Consider the following 16,200-nt stretch of genomic DNA (forward strand, 5'->3'; position numbering starts at 1 on the left):
GAATTGTGGGTGGTATGGAAGGTTAGAGAAAAGAGGTTGTTGGATTGGAGAGGTTAACTATTGCATGCAACTTTGATAATCATTTGGAGTGTTTGGGGTGTTTAGAATAAGTGTGGTATATTGGGTTGGATCCATATTTTCAAGAAAAGATGGGAGATTAGAAGAAATTTGTGTATTTTTTAAGTGTAAAATGTGCGTATGTATGTATATATATATATATATATATATATATATATATATATATATATATATATATATATATATAAAGGAGGGTTCAATTGAGAAAAAAAAAGGTTGAGAATGGGGGAATCATTTTCAGCCACACATTTATTTTGCCGCAAAACACTTAAGCGTACCGTCGGAAATAGATAACGGATAAACATGTGTTTTCCAACCAAACATGTTTCCTTAAACTATGTTAATCATTACTTTAATATACACAAAAACATACTTTTTTTCGTTTTTTTTTTATTTTTAGAAAGCCATTATTATCGAAAATTACTTTAAATATATCAAAATTCATAATTTTTTATTCTCTATAAATAGACATCAATATTGATATACTTTTAAGATAAAATAAAAAATTTATTTTTTTTAGAATTTCAACTCTCGTTATTTATAAGTGAATAAAAAAATCTATCAGATTTTTATTACAGTATATTCGTTATTCACTTATGAATAAAACATATGCGTAACTTTTTTTATAGTTTAATTATTGTTCATATATTAATATGACACGCAATAAAATTTTCTTACTTAAAATATATTTTTTACATCATCTTTCAAGATATATTATATTTATATATGAATAAAACGTTTATTAGTTGTCATCATATTTTATATTCATATATGAATAAAACATTTATCAGATTTTTGTTACAGTTAAATTGTTATTCATATATGAATAAGTAGTATAAATGATACTTAAACTGTAAAAAAAAATTAATTATATATTTTTATTCATAAGTGAATAACGAATGTACTGTCGCAAAAATTTGATGCATTTTTATTCACTTATGAATAACAATAACTGAAAGTATAAAAAAAAAAAAAATTTTTATTTTATCTTAAAAATATATCAATATGGATGTCTATTTGTAGAGAATAAAAAATCGTGAATTTTTGTATATTTAAAATCATTTTTCGATATAAATAGCTTTTTAAAAATTAAAAAAACAAAAAAATCTATGTTTTTGTATATATTAAGGTAATGATTAACATAGTTTAAGGAAACATGTTTTGTTGGAAACACATGTGTATTCCTTATCCATTTCCGCTGGTACAACAAAGGTTTTTGCGGCAAAATAAATGAGTGGCTGAGAACGATTCCCCCATTCTCAACCTTTTTTTATTTTCTCAATTGAACTTACCTCTCTCTCTCTCTCTCTCTCTATATATATATATATATATATATATATATATATATATATATATATAAATGTTAAATTTGAAAGTTTAATAAAACTGTTTTTTTAATTCCTCCATCAACGGTCAAATATATGACCGTTTACCCCTCTTCGATCGTGACATGATTGATACTATGTCACAAGACACCTACGTACACCTGGGACTGTGTTCATGCATATGGTGCCTTGTCGCGTAAGCTCTCACGCATAGAAAAGTGATGCATACCGAAAGACCTTATCGTCAAATAAAACAACCTATACTTTTTAAAATTCTATTCTTTACATAGTCACATAAGCTATGACAATGACCATTCATTTTTTCACTGTAGATACATATAGAGAACAACACTCATAACTATTTATTTTATAATTAATATTACCACATATAAAGGGCGATGTCATATAAATGAGTGTGTAAGGTTTTGAGAGTAGAGTGATAGATTTCATACAAGAGTCCCGATGGGGCTAGGCAGCCCGGTCACGAGATGTTGGACTTTTCCGTCGACACCATAAGGCGGCAAGATGTTGTGCTTATTGATAAGTTACCTTAATCAATTTTCGAAATTCAAATAGGGGAAATTACTAATCTAGCCTTTTTTCTTAATCACTTATCAAAAAATAACAAAAATATACCAATTAGCCAAAATAGCCCACAAAACCGTAGTCAACTTAGGGTTGACTACGGTCAACGCCTTTGACTGCTATTTTATTGAGAAAACTACTGTTTTGTGCAAATGGGCTACTGTTTCACAGACCCGTTTACTTTTTTGTGGCCCATTAGCCCAAAGTATATAATAATTTTTTTTTTTCAGATTAGGTCATTTTGTCTATTGTTTTCTTCGTTTTGCCTACTTTTTTCTCTCAATGGAGCACCCGAAGAACACCAGGTTGTCTACTTTTCATCAAAATTTTACCATATTTGTGATTAGGAGTAGGTTTTATATATGTTGTTAAATTTTTTTTTGAAAAAAAACGAAATATATATATATATATATATATATATATATATATATATATATATATATATATATATATAACCGTAGGTTTCATACGAAACCTACGGTGTACAAGTGCCCAATGCACAGATTGTGCGTTGTCGATTTGTACACCTACAGTTTCGTATGAACCGTACGGAAATTAATTTTTTTTTTCGTTTTTTTTTAAATCGATTTAATGGGATCGGAATTATGTTAATTTTGTAATCGTATATTTAAAAAAAATGAAACCAAAGGTTTTATGGAAACCTACGGTGTACAAGCATTTATTGCACATTTTGTGCAGTAAACACTTGTACACCATAGGTTTCCCAAAAACCTACGGTTTCGTAATTTTTTTATTTTAATAACTAATAAACATTTGTATCCCCTTTTATGTATTTTATGATTTTTTTTTTGGCAAAAAATATATAGGATTGTATATATATATATATATATATATATATATATATATATATATATGATTTTTGTTGGGAAAAAAACAGTATTTTTTTGGACAAAATAATAGATAAACCTCCCAAAATAATAGATAAAAAAACCGTAGCTTTTTTCCCCAAAAACGTAGCCTACGGTTTGGGAAACCGTACTTATTAGAAAGAAAACCGTAGGTTATATAATACCTACGGTTTTGTATGTGAAAAATGAATTTTTTTGACAAAACTTCAAAAATAGTCCGTGTAGTTTTCGAAAATATCAAGTTTAGTCTCTAAGTTCAAAAAACTTCACAGATGGTCCATGTGGTTTCAAAACTTTTAACAAATGGTCCTTTTCGTTAACTCCGTTAGCTTTTGGCCGTTAAGTGGAGGGTATTTATGTCATTTCACTGCCGCAGGGACCATTTATGAAGTTTTGTCTTGATTATAATATATATATATATATATATATATATATATAATATAAAATGATCTCTGTCTCTCAAAAAAAACTCGTTTCTTCATCATCTTCATTCACATACATCACAATCAAGTGTTAAGTCGAGATATCAACCCATTTTGTTCCTCCCAATTTCAGTTTAGATCATATGGTTTGGTATTCGATCCAAAAGCATTTCTCCTGTTTCTTAATTCATCTTCATCTCTAGTACAGAAAACCCAGAAATTACATAGGTCCAATCAATCAAACCTCCATAACCAGAGCTTCAATCCATGTTAGAATACTTGAATCAGCACCAGAGGAGCTCTTGTCTAGGGCTAAGCGACCTCTGAATCAGCCTCCACTGGTTGTGGTTGCTATAATGGGTGAGCATGAGACCCAGATGATATTTCCTAGTCATTATACGTTGTTTCCAGCGACCGTATTTGGCGGAGAAAAAACCGTAGACGACCTTTTCTTCAAACACCATCTACCTGTCTCATAAGGTATAGAAAAAAAAAACAACTATTCCAAGAAAAAAAATCTCACAGTTCCACTCAGAATTTGGTTTATTAATCACACCATAAACAAGAAATTATCTTAATCATCGAAAAATTTGATCTGGATATCATACTTTTCTATCATAGAATTCATTTTTCTGATTTTATATTGGGTATCATATGCTGATTAGTAATCTCGGTTAAAATCGGTAGTTCCTCTTGGTCAAGCATTTCAGTGAACACATGGTGTGTACGAGTGAACACACACATCTGCAACAACAAACCCAGATCTTTGAAGCTCAAGTAATAACAATAAAATCTCACACCAGATTTTCAAGAACATTGATTATTCCCGTCTAAACTCATTAGAGTTCTTGTATGTTGCAAACTACTTAGAACCATCTCATCGACTTCAGATCTGTTCAGTTTTATGGCTCGATTTTCCGACTTGTAGCTCGATTCCATTCTTCAAGTAGCATCAAAATATTTCATTATTTGTATACAACTTCCCACCATGGGTCACGGACATAGAAAAGGTTCTCGTTGCAAACAGTTCATCAGGGTACAAGATGAAGTGCTTGCCCAAAGACTTGGTCCCATACCAATAAAAGTTGACCCCAAGCTGTTTGATTATATGTCGACCCTAGAAAATAGAGGAGAGAAAAGAGAGATGGGATCCATGATCGATTGTAGTAGTGAGATCTAGTGAAACAGGAAGAAGAAACAGTAGATGTGAGTGATTATGAGCAACTCAATTTAGGATCTATTTTTCTTCTTTTAGCGATGATTCCATTTTCTCTCATCCGCCATTAAATCAGGAGAGAGAGAGAGAGAGAGAGAGAGGTGGGACCCTTGCATATTAAATTTATTTATTTATTTAAAAAAATAATAGAAAACCTTATAAATGGTCCCTGGGTAATAAAATGACAAAAATGCCCCTGACTTAACGGCTAAATGGTAACGGAATGAGCCGGAAGGACCAAATGTTAAAAGTTTTGAAACCACATGGACAATCTGTGAGGTTTTTTGAACTTAGGGATTAAACTTGATATTTTCGAAAACCACAAGGACCATTTTTGAAGTTTTGTTTTTTTTTTATATACAAAACGCGAAACAGTAAACGAAATGACAAAACAGTAAGCGAATCTCGAAACCTACGGTTTCGTGGGCTATTTTTGGCCATCTACTAATTTCTGGCTAAAAATTGCTAATTACCCCCTTAATTTGGCTAGATTAATAATTAGCCATTCAAATATTAGTTGAGATTTGTTTGGTTTTTAGTTTTTAAGATCTAGAATTCAAATATTTTAAGTTTGAGAGGTATAGAATAATTTTTCTTCTTTAAAATTTGATAAAAAAAATCATTAGTTTTGATGTAGATCGGTCAAAGAGAGTATGCAAATATTTCAGTTAGGGTATTCAGTGTTAGTATTTATCCTTTAAAAATAATATTTTTATAAGAAATTAAAACTAACGCTAAAAATTGAAGGGTCTGCGATTGCATACCCTTGCTAAACATTAGATCAGCCCCTGCAAAGGTTTGAATATTGTTAATTTATTCGTGGTTTTCTTTGCATAATCTAGCAATTAGCTGGAAGTTACGCTCTAGCAGTTGAAAAACAAAAAACTTATATAAAATTGTGTAGAGTAAATTATTTAAATCGTCCTTATGGTTTGGTCAAAATTGCATGTTTGGTCCCTAACTTTTTTTTTTGTACTCGGATCATCCTTGTGGTTTGATTTTGTTGCGTTTTCCGTCCCTACGGTTTGGTCAAAATTGCACGTTTGATCCCTAACTTTATATATATAAGGGACGAAAAACGCAACAAAATCAAACCACAGAGATGATCCGAGTGCAAAAAAAAGGGATTAGAAACCAAACGTATAATTTTAACCAACCATATGAACGATTTCAGTAATTTTAATCAAATGTGTAATTTGTGTCTTTTAGGTAAACACGCGCAACATGGCACCATGGGAGTTTATTATCTTCTCTATGAATGCATATTTGGAACAACATGCAAGACCCTCTTCGAGAAAGAACAGAATATTTGAATGAATATGAAAAACTCAAAAGGTTGTATGATTAAATGTAAATTTGAAAACTATTAAATAAGAGCCTCTTGAGATGAAATATTCTAGTAATAATGCTGCAGAATCTTTTTACCTTGTTGGGTCGGCCCAGTTACCAAGCTTGATCTACATCCACCTGGATTACAATTACAACAAAGGTACCTATTAGCCCAACAGAGTATCAACATCAAAACATGATGTATATTCAAGGATATATAAACTCGTCCCCAAAAAACTGTTTAATGTCCTTTGGAAGAGTGATAAACAATTTATAGTCACAAAAAATGAAGGGTCAGATACAAGAAATAGCAACATCCTTCCTTTGATTTGTTATTCATAAACGTTGTCCACAACACGACCAAGATAATACAAATATAAACAATATTTTTATCTAATTTATCAACAATGAGCTACTACCTGGAATCGAGTCAGTTGAGTTCAATGTCGTGGAAACAATAAAAAAGTGAGTAGATAGAATTTAAGGCTTATTTATTAAATATCTTAGCTTCGAGCACTTTTATTTTTTTTCATATTGCTATTAATGATATAGTAGATTTAAAAGTCTTGAACTTTGTGTCGGATGTAATTAGACTCGAAAAAAGAATATAAAAATATTCTATCATATTTAGATATACACAGTTTACGATCTCAATTTTAAAAGTTATTGTTTTTTTACATTTAATGTTTCCAAATTTACATTATATCGATTGTGTGTATATATTATGTTAATGGTTTCATTTGGTTACTATGTGAATAGGTGTCGAATAGCCATAGGCTTTGCTTTTTTTTGTAACCAAAAGAAGAAAGTTATAGACATTGATGTCACGAGTGGCGTTCTTCACTTTTAGAGCCAAAGACAAATGAAGACAGTTGTATGGATTAAGTTTTACCCTTTTTATCTGTACTTTTATTATCATTTCGTTCAAAACTATTACTACTTTAGTCATTGCAACACCTTTATTTGTAGATTTTACGTATTTTTACGTATTGCATATGGATTCGATGGTCCTAAAGCCTATTTATTTCACCTCTCTCTTTGTATTCGGTACATTTCAAATTTGCAATAGAGCTCCCATAATCTCCCTGAAATGCGCATATGGAATATAATCAGAGATCTGCTCCAGTTACAATTTTTTTCCTAATCTGTTTTCATTTTCATAATTTGTAATTTCAGAGTATTAGTGATGAAAACAGAATGTTGCCTTAGTACTTACTAAGACAGCTATGATCACCATCTCTGCTTTATCTTGTTTTTTCATACATTTTTCATACTTCTAATTAAGGTTTCTTATACGCTCTTCTATTATATATGCAATAATCCTAAGACTAATTTAAAGACTCTAGAGTTTTTGACGCAGTCATATCGGTATATAATTTTTTTTTTTTATCAAAAGTTGTGGTTCTTGACAGCAAGTTTAAGGGAGTTTATGGGATTCCCGTAACAATCGAATATTAGATTCCTACTTGTGAATGTTGTAACGCTCTTTAATCCCTAGCCTCTCGCTAGTTTTATATAAAATTTTGCTATTAAAAAAAAGATTCCTTCTTTTGAGTGTAACACAAGAATCGGAGTCCTAGATGAAGGCCTAGGATTGTTGTGTGTGTTGTGTGACAAATTTAATTTCACTAACACGTAATTTGAGAGATTAAGAGGTGATATAGAAGACCAAAGTATCCAAGAACCTCATATATTTAATAAATAGCATATATGTTGCAATGGTACTTAATTTCAATTCAGTGTTCCTTTTCTATATCATTTTGACGTTGTTATAGCATAATAATTTGGACATCAAAATTGATTTAAATACTCACAATTTAGGAAGATAACTAAAGCTTGTTTCTATGGGATTCAAGATTTTATTTGCTAAAGACAAACATGGGCAGGGGATGCATGTTAGTAACCAAGTGAGAAACAAAAGCTATTATGATTTGACAGAAGGAATCGCTAAAGATTCCTTGCTTATAAAGTTTGTCACATAATTTATGACTACCGAGCTATATTGACAACTTTTGACGATGCAAGATCCGTGAGGGTTGATATAATGATTATTTCGCTAGCGAAATGAATATTATCTTAGTTATGCCGGCTATTGCATCGTCGAAAGCTGTCAATATATCTCTATAGTAGATGAATACGTCACAAACTTTAAAAGTAGCAAATCTTGTAGAAGGAACACTTCCTCTAGCAATGCTTTGTGCTAAACCATAATAGTTTGCGTCTCTATTGTTTGTTTACATGTTGCGATTGACGCAACATGAATCCCATGACCATGCTTATTTCTAGCAGAATTTTAGAAGCAATAGAAACAATCTCAATTATCTTCATAAGGTTGACTGTGAGCATTTAAAACTGTTATTTATCGACATTATTATGCTAGAATAACACTAAAGATGATAATTAATGAATGGCCTCAGATAATTCTGCAAAATACATGATATCCGATATTTGAGATCTTAGGTTTTGTAGATCACTTCAAATGTTACACACACCAAGTTTAAGTTTGAAATTACTTCTTAGAAGTGAAATTTTTGTCATGATGACACATTCCTTTTGACTTATTAGGAATATGTCTAAGGCACTTCATCCCTTCAACTCTGTTATTATATCCCATTATCAGTGACTCTGTTTATTCTGTTGCTCACACCTCATAGGACTCCATTCAACTGTTAATGGGAATCTCATAAAGTCTCATGTCCTTGTCGTACGGAACCTAAGCTTTTGACCAAGAGATACCCAAATTGACTAGATCAAAACCTGTTATGGTTATAACCAATTCTTTGAAATGCGTATATGCATATGCCCAATTGACACAACCTTCGAAAATTATAGTTCAACACTACCTCATTTGTTAAAAACATAAAATTCTCAACGTGAACGATTTCAGATCATCACCCCACCTTTTGTGTCTTATTTATAATTTACTATCTATATATGAACATCTACACGTTAGGTAAAGGCAGTGTTGTAATTTTGTAATTGGTGGGTAGGCGGCCGCCTTAGGCGGGCATCAACTGCCTACGATTTTTGCTAGGTGGTCAAATTAGGCGAAGCCGGTCAGCATCGGTCTAGGCAGGCTTAGGCGGAGCTAAGCGGTCCTGGGCGGCTAGAATTTTTAATTTTTTAAAAATTTTCAAATATTACACCAAAAAATTTTAAATTTTCAAATTTTAAATGTCAATATATATTTTTTTAAATTTCAAATAAGACTCCTAAATTTTCAAAATTTCAAATTTCAAATTTTCAAATGTTTATTTCTGAAAATACAATACTTTTTGAATAAAGTATTATTTAATTTTTACAAAAACAAATTCTAAAACAGTTAAGAGTCTCCGCCTAGACGCCGATTAATCCCCTTCTAGACCGATTAAGTGCTTAATCCTAGTCGACCGTCCGATTTCCTCCTAGAACCTTAAGTAAAGTATTCCTCATTCTAAACCAATTGTTATAGAAAAATAGCTTTATATCAATTGTACTTCAAATTTATTCAAATCAATGAGTAAGAATATAAGATTTCTTTAAGTTTACAAATTTAATAAATCAGTTGTTGTTTGAGTTTCTCGTTGCATTTCACTAGTAAACCATTTAATTCATGAATTTTTAACATGATAGCAACTTAAACTCTTGGAAATTCTTGCTGTTCCGACTACATCTTATTTCTCGAAAAACACTAAAACAACTAACAAGTTGGTTTTTGTTAATTTTCTTCAATACAATTGCTATTTCATATAGTTTAGGTTGGTATTCTTAGTTTAGGTTTTTATTCTTGTCATTATCTTTATTGTTTTAGTTATTATTGGTGCTTGTCATTTACTTTAGTGATTGCCATATATTGAAGTTGTTCCTTTGTAATATCGAATTAGAGTAAGTTATAGCTTTGCTCCTTGTGGTTTACATCTATCGACATCGACAGTTTCGATAGTTTGAATCCAAGTTTTAAAGAATTGACAGGACTCGTCCCATGTGGTTTTCAAAAGCTATCTTTTTGGTTCGTGAGACTTTTATCGTCTCAAAAGCTTGTGAAGTACACATAAGATAATAAGATTTTTGAGAGCTTGAGAGAATACGTATGGAGGAAAAAGATTTCCAGATTTTCAATATATGATAAATAAACAGAGTACAAGGATTTATACAGATACAAAATAACAAACTTCTAATCTATATGCTACAAACAAGGAAATACAACTGGTTGATAATTATCTAGAAAATTAGAGCTTATCCAGCTCTCGCCAACACTCCCCCTCAAGGTGGAGAATGGATATCTACCATTCCCAACTTGTCAAGAAAGCTACGAAAAATCCTTCCACACACTACTTTGGTCAACATATCTGCAAGTTGATCTTCCGATCCTACGTGTGGAAGTTTTACTGTCTTACGTTCCAAGTGATCTTTGATGAAATGTCTGTCAATTTCCACATGCTTAGTTCTATCATGTTGAACTGGATTATTAGCAATCTTCACCGTTGATTCATTATCACAATACAACTTCATTGGAGCCCTTAGAGACACTCCTAGATCCCTTAAGATGCGTTTAATCCACAAAAGTTCACAAGTGCCATGAACCATTCCTCTGAACTCAGCTTCTGCACTAGACCTAGAGACAACCTTTTGTTTCTTACTTCTCCAGGTAACTAAATTTCCTCCAACGAATGTAAAATATCCGGAAGTGGACTTTCCATCACTACGATCGCCAGCCCAATCAGCATCTGTAAAACCACTTACATTATGGTCTTGATGTTTTCCAAAGAATAACCCCCTACCAGGAGATGACTTTAGGTATCTTAATATTCGAAAAACAGCCTGCATATGTTTCTCACTTGGAGCATGCATAAACCTGCTTACAACTGACACAACATAAGCTATGTCAGGTCGTGTGTGAGATAAGTAGATCAACTTCCCTACCAGCTTTTGATAACGGTCTTTGTTAGCAGGCACTTGATCAGGAACCATCTCTAAGTGATGATTCACTTCAATAGGCGTATCAATGGGTTTACAATCCAACATCCCGGTTTCTATTAAAAGATCCAAAATAAACTTCCTTTGATTCATTGATATTCCATTTTTAGACCTTGCTACTTCAATACCTAAGAAGTATTTCAAACTTCCAAGGTCCTTTAGTTCAAATTCAATGGCCAAGATCTTCTAAAGCCTTTCAGTTTCTTCTTTATCATTTCCTGTTACTACCATATCGTCCACGTAACCGATTAGGGCCGTCACTTTCCCGGGCTTGGTCTTTATAAACAAAGTGTGATCTGCATCACTTTGTCTATAACCTATCTTCTTCATAAAGGTAGAGAACCGTCTGAACCATGCTCGCGGTGATTGCTTTAACCCATACAAGGCCTTCTTCAGCTTACACACCTTTCCATGACTATCAACACCCGGAGGAGGGTCCATGTAAACTTCTTCTTCAAGATAGCCATTTAAGAAGGCGTTCTTTACATCAAACTGCTTTAACGGCCAATCTTCATTTACCGCAAGTGAAATGAGAATTCTAATTGTGTTCATCTTTTCCACCGTTGCAAACGTATCTCCATAATCAATTCCATACTTCTATGTATACCCTTTCACCATCAACCTAGCTTTGAGTTTTACCACATTCCCATTCGATTCCAATTTCACAGTGAAAACCCATCTACACCCCACCGTCCTTTTTCCATGAGGAAGAGTTACTAGATCCCATGTTTGGTTCATTTGAAGTGCTTTCATCTCTTCATTCACTGCTTGTCTCCACCCCTCATCTTTTAAAGCTTCTTCAATATTTTCCGGAATAGTGGTGCTTGCCAAATTATCTACCAAACAAGCATGTGCTTTCGCGAGCCTATGTTGAGAAACATAATTTGAGATCGGGTATTTCTTTTTCGCCTTTGGATATGGTTCGTACATTTTCTTTGGTTTTCCACGTGTACTTTGTGTTGGGAGTCTTTGAGTGTTGTCTCCATCTCCATCAGGTATTACACTCACCTCCGGTTCTTGCTCATGTGCCTGTAAAACAGAACCAATTATATTATCGTTACCATTGTTTGTATCGCTGGATACATCTGTAAAAACGGCATCATCGGTATCATTCTCTTCCTCCGTCTCTGTCTCAAAACCTTCATCGAATCCTTGAAAAGGATTCGTTTCCACAACTGATTCATCAAACATTTGTGTCGGTGGTATCTGTTCAGTTACACATACAACTTCATCATCATCATTACTAGAATTAGAGTTTTGTGTCTTATTCAGGATCACTTCATCACTATTTCTCCCCCCCTGAAGTGATACCTCATTCGAGAAATACGGTACCGTCTCGTGGAATGAGACATCACGGGTCACATACACTTTCCCATTGTCAGGATCAAGGCATCTATAACCTTTCTTGTATTCCGCATATCCGATGAACATGCATCGAGCAGCTCATGGTTCAAGCTTACCGGAGTTTTGATGAACAAATGCAGTACACCCAAAGATACGTGGCTCCAAATTCAGTTTTGGTTCCGTTTCTAGCAGATTATGAAGCCTTTTAAGAGGGGTATCGAATTGGATCACCCTCGAGGGTGTGCGGTTCATAATGTAGGCAGCAGATCGGACCGCCTCTCCCCAAAAATTCCTAGGAACTTTCATGTCAAAGAGTGAGGCACGTACTATCTCTAGTATAGATTTGTTTCGCCGTTCAGCTAACCCATTTTGTTGTGGTGTTTTTGCACATGAAGTTTGATGGCGGATTGAGTTTTGTTTGCAAAAGTTTTTCATATCAAGGCTCACGTATTCCCCACCATTATCCGATTGGAGAGTTTGAATATCCCTCCTGTACTCCGTTTTCACATGATTATATAATTCTACAAATGCATTAAAAACTTCTCCTTTGTGTTTTAGAAGTGATACCCATATCATACGTGTGCATTCATCTATGAAAGTAACAAAATAGCGTGCACCATTAGGAGTAGCAATTGGTGCCGGCCCCCACACATCGGAATGAATTACCATAAAAGGCATTGTAACTTTATGAGTACTAGGACTATAGGATATTCTTTTATTTTTTGAAAGTTCATATATATCACAATTAAAACAATTGTTTGATACATTCAAAAACAAATTGGGTTTTAATTTCCTAAGATACTCAAAAGAAAGATGTCCAAGGCGGCGGTGCCATACCACAATCATGGACTTATTTGCTTCTACTACTCCCACGTGATTCACTTGACTCCTACAATCTTCTTCCAAATAATAGAGTCTTCCCCTCCTAGTACCATAGCCACGAATCTGATGTGTCACCATGTCCTAAAACACACAATCATTTGGCCGGAAGATAACATAGCAGTTTAGAGCTTTAGTAACTTGGCTAACTGAAAGTAAATTGGTTGATAGGGAGGGAACAACAAGTACGGAGTCTAATTCCATGGATTTAGAGACCTTTACTGTTCCCTCAGCAGTTACACTTTCGACATCTCCATCAGCTGTATAAATTTTCGATTGTTTTGGTGTACAAGATGTGGTTAAGATACTAGGATCGTTTGTCATATGATCGGTGGCTCACGTATCGATTAACCAACTACTAGTTTTCGTGTGGTTAGGATAAGACTTACCAGAATTTGTGAAAGTATGGGCTGCCATTGAAGCACCTTCACTATTGGAAGAGGAAGGTGCAGCCGCCGCTAGTCCTTGCCCGACCTTCTTCCTCGGTTTCTTCGAAAAATCCCACCAGTCGGGATAACCGATGATCTTGTAACACCTTAATTTTGAGTGGACTGTCTCTCCACAGTGAGTGCATGTGAAATTGTTTCCGCCTTTTTCGTTTGGACCTTTATTCTTGAAGGGTCTGTTACGGGTTGCAGCATGGACCATGCTATCGGGTTCAACGGGTACAGCCTCCATTGCACTCCTTTGATTCTGATCCTTCCGAATATATGCATAGCAAGACTCAAGGTTAAGAGGAGGGTCCTTTCTAATAGATTCGCTCCGAACCTGGTTAAACTCGGGATCCAAGCCGGCAAGAAAGATGTGGACCCTGAATCTTGACAGCGCCTTGTTTACCGCCACCGCTGCCTCAACATTATCATATTCATCATTCATACGTGTGTCGATCTCTTGAAAGAGACTAACCAATTCATTGTAGTAAGTTGCTAAAGGTCTTCCGTTCTGGCGAGTGCTGAAGGATTTACGGTTTAGTTCAAAGAGTTGGGTCTCATCTGTCCTGTCATAAAAGGTTTTCGATACAGTACTCCAGATTTCAGCTGCCGTTTTCAGTCGGATGAATCTTCGCATTAGGGTTGGACTCATTGAATCAATGAGCCAACTTTTCACTTTGTTGTTATCTGTGGTCCATGATTCGATAAGTTTCTCATTCGTTGTTGGTTTAACCGAGGATCCAGTGAGAAAACCGGATTTTTTACGAGCTCCTATGCGCATCTCCATTAACTGAGACCACAAAGGATAATTATTTTCTTCAAGAATGACACCAGAAGGGAACGGTGCATCTTGAATGTTTTGTACAACGACTGGTGCATTCGAACCAGATCCACCTCTAGTTTCAGATTCCACCATTGCTTCGATCTGTTACAAGACTTTCAAAGGATTTGCTCTGATACCATGAGAGCTTGAGAGAATACGTATGGAGGAAAAAGATTTCCAGATTTTCAATATATGATAAATAAACAGAGTACAAGGATTTATACAGATACAAAATAACAAACTTCTAATCTATATGCTACAAACAAGGAAATACAATTGGTTGATAATTATCTAGAAAATTAGAGCTTATCCAGCTCTCGCCAACAATTTTCCTCTTTTTTTTTTTTGTCATTTTTCTTATTTTGTTTACTTTTAATTATATTTATTTTAATTAGAAAATGTAAGTGCCTCGTGTACCTTCACACCCACAACCCGTATGTCGTTGACTCCACCAACCACCATCAACTCCACTAATGATGTTAATGAATTCACCACTATCGTTACCGGCTCCACTGCCATCACCAATCACCTAGGGGCGGAGCTACTATGTAGCCCGGGATACCCCTCTAATTTTCCCGTTAAATATAAATTTCATGTTTTTATTCGAAAATCCATCACAAATCCGTTGGAAATCTGTCACGCAGTAATCCATCACAATATCTGATAATTATAAATTTAGTGTAAATTCACTGGTTTAGTGGCGATTTTGTGATGGAAACTTCATTCGGTAACAAAAAAATTTCTAGTAGTGCAACCCCTAAAGAATTTATGCAACCCCTGATTTTTCTTTCTGGATCCGCCACTGCAATCACCATAACCTTCACCACCATTACCAACCTTCATCACCACTAACCAGTAATGACTACAACCGATCATCATCACCACCAATCACAAATAACTATCACAAATATCATTACCTCCATCATTACCCCAATAATCACCGACACTACACCACCAACCATCACAAATATACACTAATACATCACCCCGCCATCACCACTAAATCACCTCACCACCATCACCGTTACATTATCACATTACCACACACCACACACCTATCACAAAAAAAATACCAAAAAAAATTAAAAAAAAATCTCAACCACCTATAACACCTCTTTTCGATAAACTAGAAAAATCTCTAGAAAACGAACCTATAAAAATTATAGATGAGGGAGGGGGTCCCCGGTATTTCGCGTTGCAGGCTAAAGAGAGAGGGGTAGGGATTCCAATATGGCGACCAAATGTGTTAGAGCCAATAAATATTGGTGGTGTTGGAATTTCTAATTTTTTTATAAGGAAACATTAACATAAATTAATATGTGGATGATAATTGGTATTTTAGCTAAGTAAATGATTTATTTAATAATTTTCAAGGTTTTGTTAATCCAAAATTTATTTAAATAGTTATTTATTTAAATAAATTTTATCTAAAAATTTATTTAATAATTCCTAAAAAATTATTTAATCTAAAGTTTGTTTAATATAAAATAAATCAATATAATTCAACATTAAATTTATTAAATTTTTGTATTTATAATTTAGGATTTAGTTGAAAGGGTTTTTCTAAAATAAGGTAGATTTTGAAACTTTTAATTGAAGTTTGATAGTCTTGGACTTGTTTTGTAAATCATTTCTCAAAAAGGGGGTTTTTAATTATTTTGGAATGGAATACTAAAGGGTTTGGACTCCTTTTGAAAAGAAATTTCGAAAGTGGGGTGGTATTTAAACAATTTAAATGAAAGTTTGAATTTTGATGTTTCTTCCTTGTGCAACCTCGATCGCAGAAGAACAAACAAAAAAAAATTGATTTCGTTTTGGGCTGCGACAATCGACAGGAAAACCGTATGTAAAACAATTTCTGGTGTGTGGAGTACCTACGAAATAGCACAGCAACACAGTTGACAGGTGGCAGGACCTCCGGCAGTGGGTGGCGTAGAACTGAT

At 33.9% G+C, this 16,200-nt stretch overlaps 1 protein-coding gene across 1 annotated transcript; it reads right to left on the bottom strand.

Moving 5' to 3' along the window:
- Positions 1-13,339: 13,339 nt before the first annotated feature.
- On the bottom strand, positions 13,340-14,350 carry LOC145060121 (uncharacterized). The gene has a single exon (XM_079007844.1). The coding sequence runs from the start codon at positions 14,348-14,350 to the stop codon at positions 13,340-13,342; it is 1,011 nt and encodes a 336-aa protein (XP_078863970.1).
- Positions 14,351-16,200: the final 1,850 nt, after the last annotated feature.

The sequence above is a fragment of the Lactuca serriola genome, chromosome 6, assembly GCF_051521515.1.
Source record: "Lactuca serriola cultivar US96UC23 chromosome 6, Lser_US96UC23_V15, whole genome shotgun sequence".
Taxonomy (NCBI): Eukaryota; Viridiplantae; Streptophyta; class Magnoliopsida; order Asterales; family Asteraceae; genus Lactuca; species Lactuca serriola.

Excerpts from the sequence above, each read along its gene's own strand:
- LOC145060121 (XM_079007844.1), bottom strand. The coding sequence starts at position 14,350 with ATGGTGGAATCTGAAACTAGAGGTGGATCTGGTTCGAATGCACCAGTC.